The 24,017-nt window shown below is 37.2% G+C and overlaps 2 protein-coding genes across 2 annotated transcripts in view; one reads left to right on the forward strand and one right to left on the reverse strand.

Moving 5' to 3' along the window:
* The window catches only part of Rb1 (RB transcriptional corepressor 1), a 132,795-nt gene that overhangs the window by 37,972 nt on the left and 70,806 nt on the right, over nucleotides 1-24,017 (reverse strand).
* On the forward strand, nucleotides 1,532-3,419 carry Lpar6 (lysophosphatidic acid receptor 6). The gene has a single exon (XM_027390161.2). It carries the CDS (start codon nucleotides 2,212-2,214, stop codon nucleotides 3,244-3,246), a length of 1,035 nt encoding a protein of 344 aa, XP_027245962.1. The 5' UTR covers nucleotides 1,532-2,211; the 3' UTR covers nucleotides 3,247-3,419.

The following is a 24,017-nucleotide window of genomic DNA, read 5'->3' on the forward strand; positions in this document are numbered from 1 at the left end:
ACAGTTAAGTGAATAACAGTCAAGAAACAGGAATAATATGTGGAAGGATGTTCCAGTATAGGACTAACATATTCTCATACTTTAACTGAGAAAGTATCATTTTTCAAAATGAAAGTAAAAGTGGATAGTTCCAGGACATACAGCTGTATATGTTATGTAAAAATGACAATAAGGAAACTTAAAAGTAGATCACTCAGATTTTATATTTTTTCTTAAATAACTATTAACAAAAATTTTTTCCCAGTTGAGAAGAAAATGTTATTAACTGCTCCTTTGTTCATTACTGCACTCAGAGTTCCTTTCTGCCTTCTAATGTGAACATGTATGTATCTGATTTCCACACCAAAAACAAAACAAAAAATTTAGACCCTCAATCTCTACTGGATGTAAGTAATACTCTATTAACCGATCGTAGATGAATTCCTAGTCAAAACAATCAAACAGACTACAATTCACCATCAAAAGCTGTTGAGCATTAGAGTAATCTGAATTAAAAGATACAGAACATGTGACTACACTTTAATATTTAAACTAAGACATGTGTAGAGAAACTTGCTCTTAAATGCCTTAACTGACCACAAATGAAGAGTTTCAGCTTCAACAAAACCAAATTTAGAAATTAAAGTAAGATTTGAAATATTTCCCAACCTGTAGCCAACATGTGTAAGAAGCTAGAGGAGGAGATGGGAGAAAAGAAAAGAAAAATCACGAACCTAAATTTAGGTAAGTAGCAAAACTTTGATTCTCCGTAGATTAATTTAATCAATTTAAGGGGGGGCCCTTTTTAAAAAGTACACTTTCCCATTATGCTTATATTAAGTCATGGGCAAATGAGAGTAATACTGCACCAAACTGTTCTTACCACTGAGCTACAATCCCCCAGGGGTTGGCGCGGGGGGGGGGGGCACGACATTCTTAATGTATCCTTTGGTGTGTTAAAAAATTGAAATAGCTCTAGAATTATTAGTTTCAAAGAAAAATGTTAGAACACTGATTACCAAAAACTAAAGAGAGGCAGGATTAAAGCTACTCACAACCAGGCCAATTAAGTTAAATCTTGACAAGTAATTAAAAAAACAAAACAAAAACCAAAAGCCAAGAGAGCCAGAACTGCCAGTATCTCAGTCAAATCCTTTTTATATATAAACTCGTAAGGTCTTGCCTTCTTTAAAATGTCCACTCATTATCACTAAAGATTTCAAAATATAAATATGCACCATCTACATTTTATTTCTTTAAAGCAGGAAACCTCCCAAATACAAAAGCAGTAAGAGAGAAGCCTCCTTAAGCTGATATATTTTGTTTCTCTTTCTTAGTTATCACTAATTAAAACAAAGGAAACTACTTTGGAGAGGTTGCCAGAATCCCCAGAAGGTATTTCAGCACAAAAAGGGTTAACGCCTAGCTCAGCTGGATAGCCAGTGACCATTTGCAAGCCTCCTAGGTACAGTCCCAGCACAGACGTTATCAGATTAAAGGAATTGCAAACAACTGGTTGAAGCCTTCCTTTGTCCAAACCCAGCCTCTTCTTCCTGTGATGTCATATTACAAATCTAGGAAGCCTTTCTTGCTCACTTCAGAGACAGCCCATCTCACAATACAGCTGGCAACCTCCGAAAGGCCTCCTTCAGCAAGAGCTAACATGCTTAGGAATTTACTTGGGAACCTTTAAAAGACTCTGCCTACCACCACCTGGAATCAATGAAGAACTACCAAAACGGAGAATAAAAAGAAGAAAGAAGTGCCAGAGGACGACGGACTGGGATTATTAAGACTCGGAAGTAAGACTGATAATTTATGACTACCCATTCTGAACATGAGGACATTTTAATTTTGGAATATTCATCTTGACGACTGAAGTACAAGCTAACACGAGGACTGCTGTGTTCAACTTGAAACACAGCTTTTCCTTACGTTTGGGGCTCTATGGGTTGGCTTCCTTGACTGAATTTCTGTCAGTTAACTAAATTCTGGACTCAGTGGATTTTCTGGAGACCAGAAAATGAGACGATTGTCCTGAAGAATCTACTAGAAACTTTTAAGCAACACGTTTCATGCTTCTTTTGAAGATTTCAGAGAAGAAAATATTTGTAAGACCACAAAAAGAAACAAATAATTTTCGAATAAACTGGCTGTTGCTGAGACCACATCTGAATACCAAAGGCGACCGCTGCAGACAAAAGGACTCCCTGTAAGCTGTACAGCCTGACAATGGTAAGCTCCAACGGCTCCCACTGCCCTTACGATGACTCCTTTAAGTACACTTTGTATGGGTGCATGTTCAGCATGGTGTTTGTGCTTGGGCTGATATCCAATTGTGTTGCGATATACATTTTCATCTGTGCCCTCAAAGTGAGAAATGAAACTACAACGTACATGATTAACCTGGCAATGTCAGATTTGCTTTTCGTCTTTACTTTACCATTTCGGATTTTTTACTTTGCAACACGGAATTGGCCATTTGGAGATCTTCTCTGTAAGATTTCAGTAATGCTGTTTTACACCAACATGTATGGAAGCATTCTGTTCTTAACCTGTATCAGTGTAGATCGATTTCTGGCAATCGTCTACCCATTTAAGTCGAAGACTTTAAGAACTAAACGAAATGCAAAGATTGTTTGCATTGCTGTGTGGTTCACAGTGATGGGAGGAAGTGCACCCGCGGTTTTCTTTCAGTCGACCCACTCTCAGGGTAACAATACCTCAGAAGCCTGCTTTGAGAACTTTCCAGCAGCCACATGGAAAACCTATCTCTCCAGGATCGTGATTTTCATAGAAATAGTGGGGTTTTTTATCCCCTTAATTTTGAACGTCACTTGTTCTAGTATGGTGCTAAGAACTTTAAATAAACCTGTTACATTAAGTAGAAGCAAAATGAACAAAACTAAAGTTTTAAAAATGATTTTTGTACACTTGGTCATATTCTGTTTCTGTTTTGTGCCCTATAACATCAATCTTATTTTATACTCTCTCATGAGAACACAGACTTTCGTTAACTGCTCTGTGGTAGCTGCAGTGAGGACAATGTACCCAATCACTCTCTGCATTGCTGTTTCCAACTGTTGCTTTGACCCCATTGTTTACTACTTCACTTCAGACACAATTCAGAACTCAATAAAAATGAAAAATTGGTCTGTTAGAAGAACTGAATCCAGGTTCTCTGAAGTTCAGGGCACCGAGAATTTTATCCAACACAACCTACAAACTTTAAAGAGTAAAATATTTGATAGTGAATCTGCAATATAAGCTGCCTGACTAAACCACTGGGACTGCTCCGTGTTCAACTGTGAAAACTGTGCTCTTGGAAACTGTTTCTCCAGCTCCAAAAGAATTAACATATGGACCGTTACATGTTTTAAAGAAAATCTGTGTCTGATGTGTTACACATTAAAATATATTCTATTCTTGTATGCACTCCATTTTATTTTCTTCAACCAGTTTAATGTGTTCTTTCTTCATTAAAGAACTCTATAAAGTTAGTCTAAAAGCAATTATGATTTAATAATGTGATATCTGCACCTTTAAAATTTTGTATTACACGAAATGATTTAATCAAAAATTTGTTAAATGACTTTAGACTGAACCCAGATGTTGTTTAGGTAATAGTTTGCTAAATATATTTTACTTCTATTTCAATTTAGATTAAAAGTAGTTAATCATGCCTTAAACTGCAAAGAACAAAGAAAACTAATTTGAAATAGCCGAACTTTTTACAGTAGTTTCCCCAAGAGAGCTATTTCAGTCATCTGCATGACATTTTTGTCTTTGTAGGAATTCATAAAAGAGATAGTGTCTAACTATACAGTATATTTTGAAATTACTATTTTGATTTATATTCTGGCTGCAACACCCAATTTCAAGATGATACATACCATAACAATTTAAAGTAAGCAAACCAATAAAATGTGACCTTGCTAGGTAAATTATTTTACAATGTAAAATGTTGCCTGACATTTATTTTGAAAGTACAACAAAAACTTGTACTTTCAGTAATGTTTGTCCAGAAATTACCAGTACAGTACAGTGCAGGACTCTTTAGAAAGTAATATACATCCTCTCTCATTTTAGGTCAAATATTAAGTGACTGAAATGTTATTTCAAGTGAAAGCAATGTTAACCTGAAATGTATTAGTAAGGACACAGTTCCTTACATAGAAAGCCATAAACCTGGAAGACCATATAACTAACTACACACAGCTACATTTGCTTTTACAAACCTAGAAAAAGCATGACCTTCAGCTGGATTCAGAGAAAAGTACCAGCTAATAAAAACTCATTTTTCAACATACCCTCTCAGAATTTCCAAAGTTAACTGAAAAAGAAAGTTTTCATTTTAGAAAAATGATATGTAATTAAATTCTGCAATCAGCCTGCATGGTAAAAAACCACCTTAATCTTTGAAGTTTGACATCTATTTTGTAATGTGTAAATTTACTTTTTTCTGGGTTTAGGCTGCAATGATTTCAGACAAATCATAATCATTTTCTATCTAAAGCAAGTCTTCTTGTAATAAATAACAGTATGAGGAAGTTTTCTTTAGAGACCCAGTGTTTTCTATAGGTAAAACTATGGGAAAATAAACCCTTAACAAGAAACAAAGTGGTGAAGAAGTCAAGCATATCCTAAAAGAAGCATGTGCATGTTACACATGTGCTTGTGCTCATACATGCTGAGCACATGGCTACTTCAGTTGCCCTGTGGTTCCTGTTGCTGGTATCACCCCAAAGGAAAGAAATTCTTTTAGCAGTCTTAAACACACGTTGAGCTGAAAAGCAGCTAGCAGTCTCCTGATCAAGAGGAAAGGATCGTGGAGCTTGGTTTCTCATAACTTTACCCCCTCAGGGAAAATGAGAAAACCCTCAGGGAGATCTCAAAGGATGACTCTTACTTTAAAATACTAGAAAGATGGTCATTAAATAACTGTTAGTAGTAGGCTCAGTGGAGTTTTTATTGTTCTTGTGTAAACAACATACATGAATCAAAAGTTTTCTAAGATTCTTTTATTTATTTATTTATTTATTTATTTATTTATTTATTTATTTATTTTGAGACAGGCTTTCCTGAAACTTGCTCTGTAGACTAGGCTGGCCTTGGACTCTGAGATCCTCCAGCCTCTGCCTCCCAAGTGCTTGATTAAAAGCATTACCACTACCTGGCAAAATTTGTAAGATTTAAAAAAAAAAAAGAATTTAAAATGCTGACTAAACTTACCTACCTGGACAAAGGAGTATTAGAACAAAATTTATTTTTCTTTGAGAGTGATATAATATGAGGTAAATTACTTATTTTAGGGTTTTCTATTTCCTCTTCACTCACAAACATATTAATATTAAATCACTGAGAATTTTACTTTTATTAAAGTAACAGTATCTAGTCCTCCCATCCCTGTCCTCAAATTAGTTTTCAACATCTTCAAAAAGGGGCATATGACAGAAACAATCTTCTCACGTTGCCTTCCTTCAAAAAACAGTAAGGCCAGAATCCTGTCATGGAAGACAGCTTTATGGCACCCTAAAAACTGCCTCCAAACTTGGAATTTAGCTTTTTTGAGAAAACAAACCAAATAAATAAATAGTCCACAATACATATTTATAATATAATATATAATATAATAATATATAATAATATAAATATATATATTATTACACATTGTCTTTCCACAGAAAAATAAAATCAAGATACTATCAAAGTTATCAGCAAGTCTTAATATTTACATTCAAAGTATTAACAATAAATTTGAAGTATAAATCCTAATTATAGTACTGATCATTAAGAAACTGTCCACTCATTTGGGGAATAAAACAGAAAAGAGAGCAAAATTCATGTTTTCAATTCAGAAAGAATGATTTGTGGATAGAATAGCTACAGAAAATGCCTTTTGGTTATGTGTGGTGGAACCCCAGTGAGCTTTATCTTTTGCCATATATTAAATTATTAATGCCTAGAAAAATCCTTGCTACTTTTTCAGCACCTGAACTTTTTTAATGCCTATAGGCCAATATAACTCCACATATACATGAAAGAAGGTAAGACCTGCTATTCTTCATTAAAATGAGATTTTGCATTGAGACCATGTTATAAAAGCCAAGTGATTATGGCACACACCTGTAATCCCAGCACTCAAGAGGTAGAGGCAGAGGCAGAGGCAGAGGCAGGCTGGTTCTCTGTGAGTTTGAGGCCAGCCTGGTCTACAGAGAGATAGTTCCAGGACAGCCACAGCTATTACACAGAGAAACCCTTTCTCAAAAAAACAAAAACAAAGCAACCAAAAAATGTGCTTAGATAGGAACAAAATTTCAAAGCAATACTAAAATAACTAGCTCTTGTAGACTAGGCTGGTCTCGAACTCACAGAGATCCACCTGCCTCTGCTTCCCAAGTGCTGGGATTAAAGGCATGAGCCACCACCGCCCAGAAAAATAACCTGTTTTTAAAAAGCTCTTTTGAGCTAGCCTGAAAACTGAATTACCCATTGGTAACATGACTTCTAAAATGTTCTAAATTCAAAAGGACTAATTAAAAAATTTATGGGCTATAGAACATATTTAAATTGACCAATTACTTGGTGATTAGCAATATGGCTCAATCAGCAATATTTTCCAGAGACAACTTATACATATTCATGTAAGTATGAATTTTCAAGTTCTATTTTATCTTACTATTTTTATTCACTATCTAGTTTTTGTTTTTGTTTTTCTTGGGGGGGGGGTTATGAGACAGGGTTTCTCTGTGTAGCCCTGGCCCTCCTGGAACTCGCATTGTAGACCAGCCTGGCCTGGAACTCTGCCTCCCAAGTGCTGGGATTAAAGGCATGCGCTAACACCGCCTGGCTATCTAGTTATTTTTAAAGATGATTTTTTTGGTATTGTTAACTCTGTGTATGTATGTGTGAGCATGCATATGTGTTAGATCCCCTGAAGCTGCAGTTACAGGTGCTTGTAGGCACCCAATCTGAATACTGGTAACTGGCCCTAGGTTCTCTGCAACAGTAGTGTGTTCTCTTAACCTCCGAGCCATCTTTCCAGCCCCTGTCTATTTTTTATAAAAGAAGAGTGAAGAGTACCACAAGGTTAACAATAGAATAGAAAATTAACTCTAGGCAAACCCTCCTCTTACCTATTTGCTTATGTAGTAACTACACTATTTATGTGTTTCTAATAAATACCATATGTACACACACACACACAGAGAGAGAGAGAGAGAGAGAGAGAGAGAGAGAGAGAGAGAGAGAGGGAGAGAGAGAGTGTCTTTTCCCCTCACAGTGGCAGCACATTTAATTGTCTAAAAGTTCAAAAAACAACAGCAGACTTTCTTTGGTCAATATGATACAAACACAAAAATTCAATTTTGCAGTTACAACCTTAACTCTTACTGTACTTGTTTAATCTTTTAGGTAAGGTCAAACAACTGCTTTAACAAACAAACAAACAAACAAACACTTTAAGGGCTGCATGTTGGATCAGTGGGGTTAAAGAGCTTGCCAGGCAAGCCTGAGGACCTACAATGGGTCATTGAAATCTACCTAAAGGTAGAAAGCAAGACCACTCCTGTGTAATATGTATATCCCTCATCTTTACTGTCTTGTTCTCACCTGGATCATCTATTTCCTAGGCTTGCTACATCCTTCCTTTTTCTTTTTTCCTCTTTTTCCCCCTCAGGGTTTATGATATCCCCTTCTTGTTGTCCCTTTCTAATTTTTCTAAAGTATATTCTCTAGTAATTTCATGTCAAAAAAGATACACAGAAAGTACACCCCCATGTCCTTCTATGTCTGAAAACTCTCCTCCTGTCTGATAAAGAATACCAGGCTGTCAAATATCCAGTACTCTTGATGAAAACTGCACTGATGATCTGCATCTCATTCTCCATAAATAATTAATTTTTAACTTTCTCATTAACTTAACTCTGTTTTTTTTTTTTTTTTTTTTTTTTTTTGCTTTGTTTTTTTGAGATAGGATTTTTGTCTGTATAGCCCTGGTTGTCCTGGAACTCACTTTGTAGACCATGCTGGCCTCGAACTCACAGAGATCTGCCTGCCTCTGCCTCCCAATTGCTGGGATCAAAAGCATATGCCACCACTGCCTGGCTTTAACTCTGATTTTTGATCAAATGTATACTCCTCGTCATGCTTGGCAGACCAAGTGGACCTTTTCTGTCTGAAGCCTCCATGTTCTCATTAGCTTTGGAAATCTTTCTTCCATTATTATTATTGTTATTATATTCTTTCCTTGTTTTTTCCCTAATCTTTACTGGAGCGAATAAAGGAAAAAGAACCAAGTACTCCTTGATATCAAGATAAGAAGCCATGTAACCTAATCCAATAGCACAAATGTTTCTTGTATTTTCTCTCCAGGAAAAATTATCTCTGCACCCCTAGCACACTCAATCTGTTACAGAAGTCTCAACGTTAGTGTTCCTGCTCTGATTATCTCTTTGGCATCATAGGAAACCTCAGGTCTGGCTGTTCACGTGTATACAAAATTTGAGTGTGGGCTGGCTAAGCACATATAGATAGTCCCTGATTTATAATGGTTTGACTTACTTTTTTCTTTGTAATAGCATGAATGCAGTACATGTTATGTAGAAACCACACTTCAATCTGAATTTTTACCTTTTCTCGGGTCAGTAACATGTTCCATGACATCTCTTCAACTAGGCAACAGGGGAGTCACAAGCTCTCCAGCAACCTCTTAATGACAGGTCAAACAAATTACTTTGTAGGTTATAGGCATCAAAGGCATTTTTGACTTATGGTATTCATAACTTGCAATGGGTGTATGAGGACATCCCATGGTTAGATTAGAACTATTTATATCTGTATTATGCACTGCACAATAGTACTAGGCTTCAGCCGAAATTCTGCATACTTATGATTTACCAGCTCAGGGGCAAGTAAGTGCACTTTCAAGCTCCTGACAGACTGGCATGGCCCCCTGGGGTGAGGATCCAAGGGCTTCATGTTCTTAGACCACCAACAGCAACATCTAGAAACATGTTAGAATCACAGATGCTTGAACCCCAACCAGGAAAATTGGGGGCTGTGCCCAACAATCTATATTCTGTGTTTTTACAAGACCCCCCAGATAATTTGATACATGCCAGCTAGTACTCCAGAGAACTCTTCTGGTTGTTGACAACTGTTGTAATTGCTTAGAAGCTAAAGCTCCCAAAGCGCTGAAAGCACTTTCTGTGTGTGTTCTTTGTTACATGGTCTACCCTACTCTGTTACATCCACCAGAACACCCTCATTCAGTTTTTATCCTCAAAAATGAATTACTCTCTCTACTTCCTTTGTTGATAGTCTGAGCTCTGCTGAGTTTGTCCTGTATAAAGTGTGCTTGTATGAGAATTTGTTTCTTTCTGTTGTTCTAGAAGGCCCCGAGGACAGAGGAAGTGAAGGTGGTGGTTAGAAGTCTGTTAGTTTGAACTAGAAAAAAATATTTTAAGAAACAAGTATGGAAAGAAGGTTTGCTGGATAGGAACAAAGAGAAAAAGGTAAGAGAGGGATATTGGAAGGGAGAAGGGAAAGGAAACAATAGCCTAAGTTACACATGGCAAGTCATGTTATTAAAAGCTTTTACTAAGCTAAAACCAACAAAGGACTCTTTCATAAATCCTTTCATTCTAAGCAATATAATCTTCAAAATAATCTTTTCAAGAAAGGATACTCATACAATTAATTTTGACAGTCAGTATTGGCTCATATTTTAGAACATAAAGATCAATGTCTCAGAGTTGTAATATTTGTAGTATTTTAAAATTTACAAACTTTTATGTAATGTGAACATAAAATATTCACTCTGGACAAAATTGTAGGGTGCTCAGGGGAAAGGTATAATACCTGATGAACAGAACAAGGAGTTGATTTAAATAAAAACTGCTGCTTAGCACTTAGCGCTAAAATTATACTACTTGGCTAACGTCACTCATGTAATTTCTGCTGGTGGATAAAATGACTGGTTCCAAAATTGGGCTATATTTTATGTGCTGGTATTCGGGACTTCTTCAGATCAAAAAAGAGCAAAACACATATAATTCAGTAAAGTTTTAGCTACTGAAGAAAGCAAAAACAATAGAAGTTTTTTAAAGGAGAAAAAGACGGTTGCAAAGGCCAGGGAGAGCACATTTGCATGTGGTGTTGACCTTCAGCAGGCTGCACAGCACTGAGCCAATCACTGTTGGTTTGAACTTAACTGTGGAAAAGTTTGCTAAATGTATGAATTCAGATGAACCTGGTAGTGCTCCACAAGCACACAGTACTACAAACGTCCAATCTGGAAAGATAAAGGAAGGCTATTTTCAGGCACAAATGAATCCAGTGATTCCTATCCTTGGTCCCTCCTCTACTACTCTCCTTTCAATGCTTACAAAAAAAAAAAATTAAAATGAAAGCAATGAACCTAAAAACTAGCATTTCTTAATATGAAAAGGAAAAAGTCCAGGTAAACTATATGTTAAAAGCATAATGATAACAGTGACCAAGCATTACAGTTCCAAAATAAGTGACTTAAAAAATCAATAATCTGTTTGATAAAAAAGAAAACATAAAAGAGTATAATAAAAATTTTATAGATAAATTGTTTTATATGATCTTCTTGGTTTTTATTTGTTTGTTTGTTTTTCCAAGCTAAGAAACAAAACTGGGGTCTTGGGCATATAAAGCAAGTTTTCTTCCTATCTTGTGCTCCATGTCCAGCCCTAGAATTCTACATAGTAGTGGCTAGTCTGGAACTCTGTACTCTGCTGCTCCTGCCTTCCAAATGCTTAGGCTATGGATGTACACCACCACGCTTAGCTTCTCTGTTGCATTTTAATGAAAGGTAAAAACCAAAACAAAATCACCTAAAATTTAGCAATAATAATTCCTAAAAATTCAGAAGAGTGAGAAACAAACCTATCTACTTTCTGTTTCACATTTCATTACCACCATTTTTTTTTTAAACTTTTAAATTAGATTTGTTTTATTGTGTTGGGTGCGAGAAGAGCATGTACTCACCAGGGTATACTTAAAGTGGTCAGGAGACAACCTGTGGAAGTTGATATTCCTCTTCCACTATGTGTGTGGGGACTGAACTCAAGCTGTCAGGCTGGGAGGAAAGGGCCTTTACTCATTGAGCTGTGTCTCTGACTCACATGTTTTAAATCTATCACTTCTAGAAATACAGGGAAAGCAAAACAAGTCTGATACTTGTTCATTTTTAACAAAATAAGAAAATATTAAAAACCATTAAGTAAATTTAAAGAACAGATATGCAAGGGCCATAAACACACATGTTGAAGGTAGTGGACAGAGGGAAAACCAGGTCCTAAGTGTTCAGAAAAGAGAAGTGACAAAAGCTTTGCTGTTTTACAAATAGCAATGAGTAGCTGTGGATGAACAACTGCCTCATTTTATTGCCTCTTACAGTTGCCTCTTACTCTGATGGAAAAATCCAGAGACCACCCAGTTAAGACAAAGGCTGCATAAGATAATTCTCTTGTTATTGCACATCCAGAATTCTATCCTCACTATACTAGTCAAGAAATGGCAAGCTGAACCTGCAGATTTCAGGACTGTATGACCCATATTCACCTTCTAAATAATGCTTCTATCCCATAGGTGAAGGACCAGAGATACTTCTTAGCCTTCTACAGTTGCTGCCTCTTGTCCTATTTGTACTTGAACAGTGAACTAGCACTGTCCTGGGTAATTACTGACATGAATCATAAGAAAAGCAATATAATAAATCCAACTGCCATGCAACAGTCAAGAGTGGCCACATGTAACAAAGCTGGGACTAACTGACCTTTCCCCCCTGGATACTTACTGCTTGGAGAAGGCCACAGGGTAGAGGAGGCAAAGAGAGGGGAACAGTTCTCAAAACGGGGAGTAAGCTAGGATAAACAGTCTCAGAATGCTGTGTCCCCAGTTTTCTCTCTTAAGAAATCACTGTGTCAGTGAAGAAAGAGAATAAAGCAAAGGAAATCACAATTAAGTGTGATGTTTCTCAATATCCTTTGCATAAATGCTTATTCATTATCCCTCACAACAGCTCTAGGAGCTTAGTATATCTCCACTTACAGGACAGAAAACCTGATATAGTGAGCCATGATTTGCTTGGACATGTTTAGGTATAAACTAGTAACAGCACAGTTTACTCTTCAAGACTTCCAGGAAGAGTAAATGAGGTCCAGCAATCCAAAGCCAGGTGTCTATTCTGTAAACAGCACGGCAACAGACCAAGAGGCAAACAGAAGCATACAAGGAAAGAAATCTCTATTATCTCACGTCAACCCACATTCTAACCATCATGTGATCAATCACGTGGAAAGGCTGCACAGAGGTTGGGAGGAGACCATAGCCTCAGGTCCTGTTTCCTAATTACTGTGTGCCTTTGGTTTCTTCACCCATGAAAGCAGGAGCTCCTATTTCATAAGCTCTAAAAAGTAAATGATTTTACACACATAAGCACCCTTTTACGTGCCTGTACATATGATCTCTAATTGTTCCTACATCAACTATTTCACACAGAGGGGGCATCATTTTGATGCTGGTCTATATGAGGATCAAGAAAATTCCAAAGGAATGTGACTGATTTTTTTTCCTAAGCACTGCTTCCTAAACCTAATTTCTACATGCATTGTTAAACACTTAGATTGATTGATCAGTTGGCTGAGTTTTATTTTTGAGACACGATTGATACGTATCGCCAGCTGTCTTGAAACTCACTATGGTGACCAGGCTGGCATTGAATTGGACTCTTAAATGTTGCCTGCCCCTGATTCCTGAGTGCTTGGATCAAAGGTGTGCACCACCACAACCTGCCTTGGATTTTTTTTTTAATTTCTTAATTTGTTTAGTACTTTGAGCCAATGCACAAATTAAAAGGATGGGTAACATATATTATTTGGATGGTGTGGTGGAGAAAGGACAAGGTAAATAAACAAATTATAGATATTTCTCCACAGTGAACTCCAGCAATTTCATAGTGCCAGTGTGCAAAAGGAGACTAACACATGAAGAAAGGAATGGACTTAGGGTCAAGTACTGGAAATCACTTGATCAAAAATTTAGAAATAGAAAAGATTTTATGTCCAAAACTATAATCAGAGCTGGGAGGTAATAGTGCATACCTTTAATCCCAGCCTGGTCTACACAGTGAGTTCTAGGACAACCAGGGTTGCAAAGAAACCCTATCTTGGAAAACAAAAACACCATAATCATAATCTCATAATGTAGAGAACCCTATATAAATACCCTTAGTTCTTTATTCACTCTGTATAATTATGAAGATAATTATTAAATTGACCTTTAGTTTTAGCTCTTTTTAAGTGCCCATACATGTACACCTTAAAGGATAATTATTTAAATAAGAAAGTAATTATTCACTATGCTATCCTCAATTTTATTTGTATTTCTACTGAAGATCTACATATTTTAATTCTCTCTAGCATTTTCTTTAGATTTTTAGTAGGTATATTGTTCTTTGTCACACATGTGTCTGAATACACATCCATTGTCATGTAACAAAAAGACTGTGAATGACTTAACAAAAATAATCTAAATAGAGCACTTTACTAGAAATCATCACCAAATATGGAACTAAACCATCTGGTGTCAAATGCCACCTGGGTGACCTGATAGACATTATTTAACCCCCCTGAGCCAGTTCCCACATTTAGAGAATGGTAAAACTACTTCTCATCAACTCATAGGATCATTATGGCAATTACATTAGGCAAACTCTCTTGATATGAACAGAACACTGAAGCTGGTTAATGAATGCCAGATTCCCCTTTCTTTTTCTTTTTTTTTTTTTTTTTGGATATACAAAGTTGTAAGTCTTTATTATATGAAAAAGAGAAATGATATGGAAAAATGGCAGGAATCCACAATGCACATTCCATAATTATTATTTTGTGTTTTGCCACCTGTTATTTTAAATGAAGCTAAGCCATATTCCCCTTTCTATATTCAATGTTTCTTTCCTCATATGCAAATTAAGAATCATGACTACATTTTCTTCTTTGCCTTTAAGGAACCAATAGAAAATTTTACCTGAAAGCCCTTTAAGAATTTAAGTTCGTCTAAAATCAGCCATCAAGTATCCTGCTACTCTATGGAGTGGGCTCATGAGTCTCTAACCCTAACTAAGGAGCTACTGACAGTTGTTGGTTCTGGGGGAGGAATAGTCCATTTTCTTTAGAGATTTGGCCTCTGGTAGGCTGATCATGCTCCAGTGGGTGGCCCCATACCCATGCGTACATAAAATAGACTGGGTGGGTTACTTTAGAGGAGGACAACAACTTGAGAAAGGGTGGGGAGGTAGGAAGTGGATCTGGGAGAAGGTAGAAGGAGGAGTATGGGAGAATATGATAAAAATACACTGTGAAAAAAAAATCTCAAAAAAATTATTTAAGCCAGGCAGTCATAGAACACACCTTTAATCCCAGCACTCGGGACAGAGGCAGGAGGATCTCTGTGAGTTTGGGGGCAGCCTGGTCTACAGAGTAAGTTCCAGGACAAGCAGAATAGTCACAGAGAAACCTTGTCTCAAAACAAAAACAAGCAAACAAACAAACAAAAAAACCAGGAAGGAAGGAAAGAAGGAAGGAAGGAAGGAAGGAAGGAAGGAAGGAAGGAAGGAGGGAGGGAAAGAATCTTGCTACCTCAGAGGGTGACCTAGGGATGAATAGTAGGAGGAACTTGTTGGGAATCCTGAGTCTTGACCCACTCAGACCTCCTTGAGAAGAATCTGTATTTTCAAAGATCTCCAGATGGTTTCTAAGTACATTAAAGTTTGAAATGCATTACCAAGAAAATAGCCCTAAACATGGAAAAATTATGCCACATATCTTAGAGAACAAATGGTATGTATATCAGTACATCAGTAATTTAGCTTAGGATACCAAGTTAAAGGCAACTTCTTTTTTTTTGGGGGGGGTGTTTCAAGACAGGGTTTCTCCAAGTTGTCCTGGCTGTCTTGGAATTCACTCTGTACACCAGGCTGGCCTCAAACTCATAGAGATCCACCTGTCTCTGCCTCTTGAGTGCTGGGATTAAAGGTGTCTGGCATCACTGTCTTGCTTAAAGGCAACTTCTTATAGACTGGTAATATAACTGTCATGGTAAAAAGACAGACACTCATGCCTCTCTCTCTATCAAACTATTGAAAAATGGATCTAACATTAAAATTTTCCTTGGAATCCCAGGCTGAAGGAAGGGAAAGCTTGAATCATTGTGTCAGCAAGAGGAGGAACTTGCCTTCCTGAAGGAAACTACATATTTCTGACAACTTAAGCACAGGCCAAGTTGATGAGCAGGACCACACCTTGAAGAAGACTGTTGAGTTAGGCATGTCTCTTGGACTTAAAGATGGACTTGGCAGTAACTGAATCCCTTTTGTTCCTCTTCCCAAAGTGCCACACAGAACAATTTATCTTTCTCTGTGTTTTACTTATCTCTTATTTGTTTACTGCAAACAAGTGACCAAGTGTAGCTTGTTGGGGCTTCCAGAGCTCAGGTTTTGAGCCCCAGAATTCTAGCAACAGTAAGAGACCAAAACAGTGAGAAATAATAACCCACCTGTGAGAAAAGAGGACAAGTCAGCAAAAGCACTGGGGAAAAAAAGCATAACATCTGGGGCTGGAGAGATGGTTCAATGGTTCAGAGCACTGGACTTTCGTGTAGAAGACCCAAGATCCCAGCACCTACATGGTGGCTTACAACATCCATAATTTTAATTCTAGAGGATATGATGTCCTCTTCTGACCTCCACAAGAACCAGGCACACAAGTGATACACACACACACACACACACACACACACACACACACACACACACACACGCAAACACTCTCAGATACAAATAAAAAAATCTAAAACAAAATTTTAAAGCCATAACATTCTTGAGAAGCAAATGAGTTCTCCAGTGTATTAACATAGTAGTATTTATAATGGTGTCTTTAGCTGGAAAGCAAAAGTACTAAAATATGCTCCAATAAAGAAGCCCCCCACCCCCCACTACGAAAAGCTAGTATATAAAGTTACCTGGTGTATTTTCTTTTATAAAATACCTCCTTTACTAATAGATCTAGTTTTCCATTTTTTTATGAAGAGTAATTTTGGGAAGGGTTTCTTTGTGTATTTTTTGTTTGTTTCTAAGACATGGCCTCCCTCTGTAGCCCAGGCATGCCTGGAACTCGTAAGACAACCTATTGTTGCAGCATTTGAGTGCTGGGTGTAACATAACTTTTAGGACCACTTTCACATTCATCTCTCATTGCACAGTCCCAATCTGTTGCAAGTCTTTTCTTATCCATGTGTGATTACTACTTTGACACTTGGCCATTTTTTTTTATTTTTTTTCTACAGCACAGCACAATAATTGACTTCTCTACTAGATCACAAGCTCCTTGGAGGCTTGGGGCTATTTCTCATGTCGTATTTATTTCACTTAGGCAATTACAGGTCTTTCAAAATAGCTGATGTGGAGAATATCACGTACTGCCCAAAAAGAACTAAGGAGAATGGAACTAAAGAAAAACAGGAAAATGAGACCTCTGTATTATCTTAAAATTTTTTTTCTTTACTCATTTATAAACTATTAGGTAATTCAAAAGAATATGGATTCACATTCAATAGTGACAAATAATTCTGAACCTTTAAATAACTTTCTAAAAACAGAATATTTGTAGTAGAAGGACTTGAATCTCTTGGCCTGTCTGAACTGGTAAAATATGTTCTTAGCTTAAGATTCTAGGTTCCATTCCCAGCACTACCAACCATCAAATAATATGAACAATGAAAAAAAATTAAATGTATGCATCAGTTTACAAAGGAAGAAAAAAAAACATTAGCTTGTACATGGAAGAGCTAGGACTTAAAACTTAAGTCCACTTATCCCATATCTTGCATCAGACATGCCACCTCTGAGTGAAGTAGATCATTTATATGGTCTACTTCAGAGATAAAAGAACTCTGTGGCTATGGTAAGGAAGGCTGAAGAGAGGGCTGTGCCACGATGGCCAAACTGTTATAGCTACTGCAAAAACACTAGGTTTTTCTGTAACGCAATATAAGTTATTGCAGGTTCTTGTACAGGAACAAGGCATGAAAGAACTTAAAAAACTAACTTGTACTAAAGTATAAGGTGGAAGACAGTACAAAAGACACTATAATGTTAAAAAAATCCAGATATTTAAATAATAATTTAAATTTAAAATAATTAAACACATAGTAAAGTGTTTTCTGAGAAATCATATGCTCTACATCATGCTGCAAAGAAGGAAAAAAATGTTTGGGAAAAATTTCAAATGAATGGAAAAGCAGAGATATTAGGAATCAAATGTGACACCAAATAATAGGGCAGAGGGTGAAGTCCCAGAAGGTCTCATATCAAGCATACAGGGGAAAAGGCCAAGATAGCAATGACCCCTCCCCACTCCAGGGCAGCTAAAACTAACCAGTGCCAGTGGTGAAGGCACAGAGCACTCAAGGTGTCTGAGAGTAACCCAGGACTCCTAATAGTAACACTAAACCCACTCCCCTGGGAGTCGATGCTAGATGCTGATCATACCAGCAACATATGACGTTGATTGTAGAATGACATTGTAATAGAGAATGCATGGAAAAGCTCATGTAAGAGCCAAGAGCCCACCCCAAGGTAACATGAAAGCCCCAAACATTTTACACAGTGGGACCAACACCAACTTGTTAAACTTTCTTTGCTCCAGCCTGCTTCCAAGCCCTTGCCTCCAGCCCTTAGACATATACTCTCTTGATCTCTCTTGATAAACTGTTTTCTGCTGTACTTCTGCTCAGTGTCTGTTTTTCAGAGATGCAAGAACTTGAAATACCCCAGAACCCTTATCAGCCAATATCAAAATTGTATTCTGAATAGAATAAAATATTTTCAACTTTGACTGTGAAGCCAAGTCTCCCACATCACCCAGGAATGTAGTTAATTGTGGAAACGAAAGGCATGATGTTAAGGATAAACTGGATCATGGTAAGGAAGGTTAAAGCCTTAGGTATGTTTTCAGAAAGAGCTGGTTTTAAGGATACAAAAAAAATCAAAACAATAGATTTTCATTATAATTGCCTGGTTATTATGTAACTGTATGGCCTACATTGTTTCATTGGCCTACATTGTTTCATTGTCCAAACCCATATTTTTAAAAACTAGTAAATTAAACAATCATTATCTTACAATTCAATTGTCTTCCTATAAGACATAGTTCTTTGTGAACTGTAACTTTAAAAGAAAAAAAGCCAGCCCATTGTCTCAGGGTGAATACTGACACCTTTGTGCAGAGTGCTCTGGAGGTTAATGAGTCACCAGAGGAAGGAACGCCAGCACAGATCCTTCTTGGCTTTTACAGAGCCACAGGCTTTTGTCTCTTTTGTGTGCAGTTCCTGAGAAGTCTGAAGTCTCAAAAGGATACCAAAGCATCTTAAAAATCTGTTTATGAGTTTGCCACCAAATCACGACTCAAAAAGCCTGAGTCACTCAGGCTTGTGTGCAACACTATCCTTCATCTAACATTTGGGAAAACAACTGAAGAGAAAGACTTTAACCTTTTTGTATGTAAGAATATACTGATCAAAATTAGTATAACTACATGAGGAAACTTGCTTGCGTTTGGTGACTGACTGAATCCAAAGTAATGAGTCAGTCATGTTTAACCATATTTACAGGAAACAACTTTCTTGTCATTTGCTAAAATGTCCTAAGAGGAAATAATAAATTACTAGCACTTCAGTGTCCCCACAGAGTAAGCAGTATTCCAGAACAGCAGGAAAACAGGAACAAAGTCCCAAATACTCTTCAAGGATATGGATATATATTATATATATATATATATATATATATATAATTATATATATCATCAATCATGAAACTGTATTTAGAAACTGACAGAGCCCTGATGAAGAAACAAGAACCAGATTTTAACAACTACAAAACTGAACAAAATAAATAAAACAATAGTTTTCAAATGTTAAACAACAGAACAAAGACCCATGACTCAAAGTACATGTTGAGCCATCACCACTGCAGCTTACTGCATGAAAAATGTCCAGGCTACAACACAGAAAAAAAAAAGGGGGGGGGAATGGAACCCACTGGTCCCCAACACACAGAAACCAATAATTCTTGGGTGACATAATTAACAGAACGGAGAGCTCAGGTTGTAAAGACCCACTTCTGCTAGGTCACAAGCAGTACACACCCATGAGGTAACTACCCGGCACTGGAAAGGAATCACTGGAGGGAGCAAAGCCCTCACTGTGAGGGACCATCACAGATTCTGACTTCTACCAGCCACAGTGGACAGAGTTTCGATTCATCTATGAACACTAGGCATAGTACTCAAGAGAACAGCACTTGGATAGTAGAGAAAAAATTAGATATAAAGACTGTTGTTTGAATGAACAAAAAGTTCCTGGAGTCAGAAGGAAAACAAAAAAGAAAAGTAGGGGAGGTAGAGGTTTTTGTTTTGTTTTTTTTTTTAAATCAAACTATTTACAAGCAATTTAAATGTGTGCCAAAGTACAATCAAGAATATTAAAAAGAATATGAAAATAGTCAGAACCCAACAAGGCAAAATTCACAATATTTAACACCTAGTTAAAAAAAAATCAAGAGGCAAAAAAAAAAAAGAAAAAAGTGGTTGCTAGAAAAGAGAGTATCAGGCCAGGCGTTGGTGGCACACGCCTTTAATCCCAGCACTTGGGAGGCAGAGACAGGCGGATCTCTATGAGTTCGAGACCAGCCTGGTCTACAAGAGCTAGTTCCAGGGCAGCCTCCAAAGCCATAGAGAAACCCTGTCTCGAAAAACTAAAAGAAAGAAAAGAAAAGAGAGTATCAGTCAATAGAAACACATCTAAATAGAAGCAGACATTAGAATTAGCAGGAAGATGTTTTAAAAGTTTTAGTAACTATGTTCCATGTGTCCAAGAAGGCAAAAGAGCATAAATCTGTTAAAGAGATATAAAAGGAATCCAAATAAAAATGTCAAGAGTTGAAAAAAAGGTAGTATCTAATATGAATATGGAATTAACAGCAGATCAAACACTTTAGAAGAAAAATTCCAATAAGTTTGCAGGTGCAGATATAGAAACCTCCTAAAATGAATTACACAAAATCCACAAGACAATCATCATTTAAAAGAGGTGGAGGGGGTAGAGTAAGCAGCAGTAAGCTGCAGGATAACCCCAAGAAACTTTATATATATATATATATATATATGAGAGTGGAACCCCAAAAGAATAGGTGGAGAGGCCAATAAAAATATCTTGAAGTATAATGGCCCAATTTTACAAATGTGGCAAAATCTACATGCTCACATATCCAAGCAAAAGAAACTATAACAAGGCACATTATGGGAAAACTGGTTAGAACCAATGATGGGGAGAAAATCTGACAAGTAGCCAGAAAAAAGTTTTCTGCACCAGGAAAAAAAGCACACAGTGACTTCAGGAAGAACAAACCCAAAACAGTGGAGCAGCTTGCTTACACATGAAAAGAAAGCTATAACCTAGATTTCTATGCTTAGCCAAATAACTTCCAAGCATGAAGTGACCTGTTTTTCCAGACATACAAAGGTTGCAACAGTTCTCATAGATAGACCTGTACACAAGAAATTTAAATGATTGAATGAATAAAAAGTTCGTAGAGACAGAAGGAAAATAAATCAGATGAAGATCTGAATCTATATAAAAAAATGAATACCAAACAGAAAAACATGTAAATAAATGAAGATGCATTGTTTATTTTTATCTTATTTTCTCTCTATTTCTCTAAAAGATAACTGATGGGCTTGACATGTGCCACATGCGTTTTTTAAGCCAAGCACTCTGGAGGCAGAAGCAGGTGGATCTGTGTGAGAAGCCTGGTCTATACGAGGTTCTAGGCCATCTGGGGCTATACAGTGAGACTTTGTCACTAAATAAATAAATAGAAAAGAAAGAAGGGAATATATAACAAGTTATACCAATGCATTATTTTTATTACTTCTGTAATACGTATTACAATAATAGCACCAAATTTGGGAGAGACAAACTGTAAGTATACTGTGTTTTTTCTCCTTTCCATTCTTCTCTGCCTCCCTTCCTTTTGTTTATTTATTAGTTTGTTTTTAAGATGAGAGTTCACTCTGCTGCCCAGGCTGGCCTTGAACTCCTAGACAGAACTGTGGTGGAACAACAGATGAATAGTTTCTGCCCTCAAAATTGCCTGGAATTCTGCGGGGCAATTCTTTCATCCTTCACCAGTATACTCTCTCCATCAGGTTCCACAGCAACAGCTGCAAGTCACACCAGTCTCCTCCAACTTTTAAATGAAGCTTTACCTGTTCCACCTCACCCTCAGTAAATCACCTCAGCTCCAGTTTATGAAATAAACAAAAATTTTGAAAAGCTATTAATTGGAGACTTCCTCAATTTCCTGCCCTGGCATACCACAAATGTTAAACAACATTTCATTCTTCCCTTTTGCCAGAGAAGTATTTTGAAACCCACATGCTCTTCTGAAATGTGACCTTATCTCTTCTTAAACAGGAGGTGGCATCTATTTCCCCATCCCCTCAATCTAGCAACCAGTCTGACTGTTTTGCTTTTTTTGTTTTTTGAGACAGGGGTGTTCTATGTAGTCCTGGATGTCCTGGAACTCACTTAGTTGACCAGACTAGCCTCAAACTCAGAGATTTACCTGCTTCTGCCTCCTGACTTGTGATATTAAAGGTGTGTGCCACCACTGCCTGGTAGGTTGTGACTGATGAGACCAGCGGAAGGTAATTTCCAGATAAGGTCCTCTTAGAAGCCTTTTGGATTCCAGCTTCTACGTCAGAAGTGTGCCTACTCTAAAACCAAAATGCTCCAAGGAAGCACAGCTTTCATATTAAACCATAGGGCAAAATGTGGATGTGAAGAGGAGAAAGGAAGAAGCAAGTGAGAGCCAGTAAAGTCTAAACTTAACAGCAAGAATTCTGGAAGCAAATCTACCTGCCCTTGGCTACTGATACCACGGTGTCAGAGAGCAAGTACCTGTAAAGCTATTCTCAAAGCCTGTCTCACAAAAATCATGAGCAAAATAAGATAACCATTTGCACTAAACTGTTTCCTTGCAATAGAAAACACTGGTAGTGACTCTTTTCCACAACATTTCGGTCTCTCTTCTATTTTAAAAGACAGTCTTTCCAGAGTTGTCACTGCCACAGTGATATGTTACTTCTGCTCTTTGTACTCTTAGTCACTGCTACTACTTCTTGATCTCTTATTCATATCTCACCCTTTCCTCACCATTTCATTTTATAGTCCTTGCTACTGTGACTATTGACTTCCTTGTTGCTAGAAGTTTTAGTTTTCTGGCTGCTTCTACCATATCTAAAACAGACAGACTTTGCAACCCCCTGTTCATGCTGTTTGTTCTCCTCTCTCTCCAGCTGCTCTATTTCACTTTCCTTTGATGGCAAACTATTATCTTTGCTGGGCATCCTTTCAAAGTTAGCACTCCTCAGGGTTCTATCTGTAGTCTTGTCTCGCTTGCTTTGCACAAAGCACATCAGGATTCACATGGCAGCTCTGACACTCAGCTTCTATGGTCTGGGGAAACATCCCAAGCTTCTCTAGGGGTTCATTTCCTCATCTCGAATATCACCACTTGATAGACTACCAGAAGAATGCGATGACTAATTTTTTTTTTTTTTCTGAGACAGGGTTTCTCTGTGTAGCTTTGGAGCCTATCCTGGCACTCGCTCTGGAGACCAGGCTGGCCTCAAACTCACAGAGATCCGCCTACCTTTGCCTCCCGAGTGCTGGGATTAAAGGCATGCGCCACCAACGCCCGGCGCGATGACTAATTTTTAAAAATGACATTCTAAGAGGTGCTTACCAAACTGACAAGCAAATATTTAGCCAAAAAAGAATGATGTTTATTATATATGTGTGGCAGCTCTCAAATCCATATTCCTAGCCTAAGATTTTTTCCTAAGCTCAACACATATATCCAACTGACATCTCAATTTGAATGGCCTGTAATTATTTCAAGCTTAATGTAATAAACTGAACTTTTTCCTCAAGAAAATTACATTCAATCCAGGCTATTTTCTTAAAATGATACTACCCTCCACTTGGTTACACAAACCAGAAACCTGAATTTCATTATAAGTTGACCCCCTCTGTCCCTTACTCAGCTATATATAATTAACTGCTACATCTGTTAACACCATGCCACATACTGTTTTTAGTGCTTTTTTTTTTTTTAAAAAAAAAATTAGGTGTCATAGTATGTCACCTAATGAGATATAAAGATATTAAGTGACTGGTAGACATTACAGGTAATAAACACAGTAAGACTGTAAAGGAAGCAGGACTGCAGATACAATGTAACCACAAAAAGCAAAGAGAACATTAAAATATGGTAAATAAATGGCCAGAGAAAACTCTTTCAAATATCATGTACTAAATAAAACAAAAATTTATATGTGACCGTATAAATTAAACAGAAAATTCTTGGGCTCAGCAGTTAAGAGGAAATTTTTGCTTTTGTAGAGGAACTGAGTTTGATTTCTAGCACCCATATGACAGCTCACAACTGTCTGTACCTCCTGTTCCAGGGGATCTGACACCCTCTCACAGACACAGATGAAGGCAAAACACCAATGTACATAAAATAAAAATAAATAATTAAAAAATAAACAGACAATCCCTTAACTGTTTTGGAGTCATTACAGATCTGCTATGATTTAAAATGTCCCCCATATTCTCATGCTTTTGAACACCTGGCAGGACCTGACAGGCTAATGTATGAGGCTGTGAAAATGAAGACCAGAGGATGTTGCAGATGCCTGGACCATAGGACACCAGCTAAGGAGAGCTACAAGTACAGAATGGAGCTGCACCAAAGGAGAGGTTATGTGGTCTGTATTCAATCCCCAGTATATGTACACATGCACACATATTTTAGGGGGGCATGAAAATAATTATTACTTCATTTGGTTTTTTCCCCCCTCAGTCAACAACACAATGTGAATACG

Source organism: Cricetulus griseus, assembly GCF_003668045.3.
Source record: "Cricetulus griseus strain 17A/GY chromosome 1 unlocalized genomic scaffold, alternate assembly CriGri-PICRH-1.0 chr1_1, whole genome shotgun sequence".
Classification (NCBI taxonomy): domain Eukaryota; kingdom Metazoa; phylum Chordata; class Mammalia; order Rodentia; family Cricetidae; genus Cricetulus; species Cricetulus griseus.

What these genes read in the sequence shown, in the direction of transcription:
- Lpar6 (XM_027390161.2), top strand. Translation starts at nt 2,212, where the DNA reads ATGGTAAGCTCCAACGGCTCCCACTGCCCTTACGATGACTCCTTTAAG.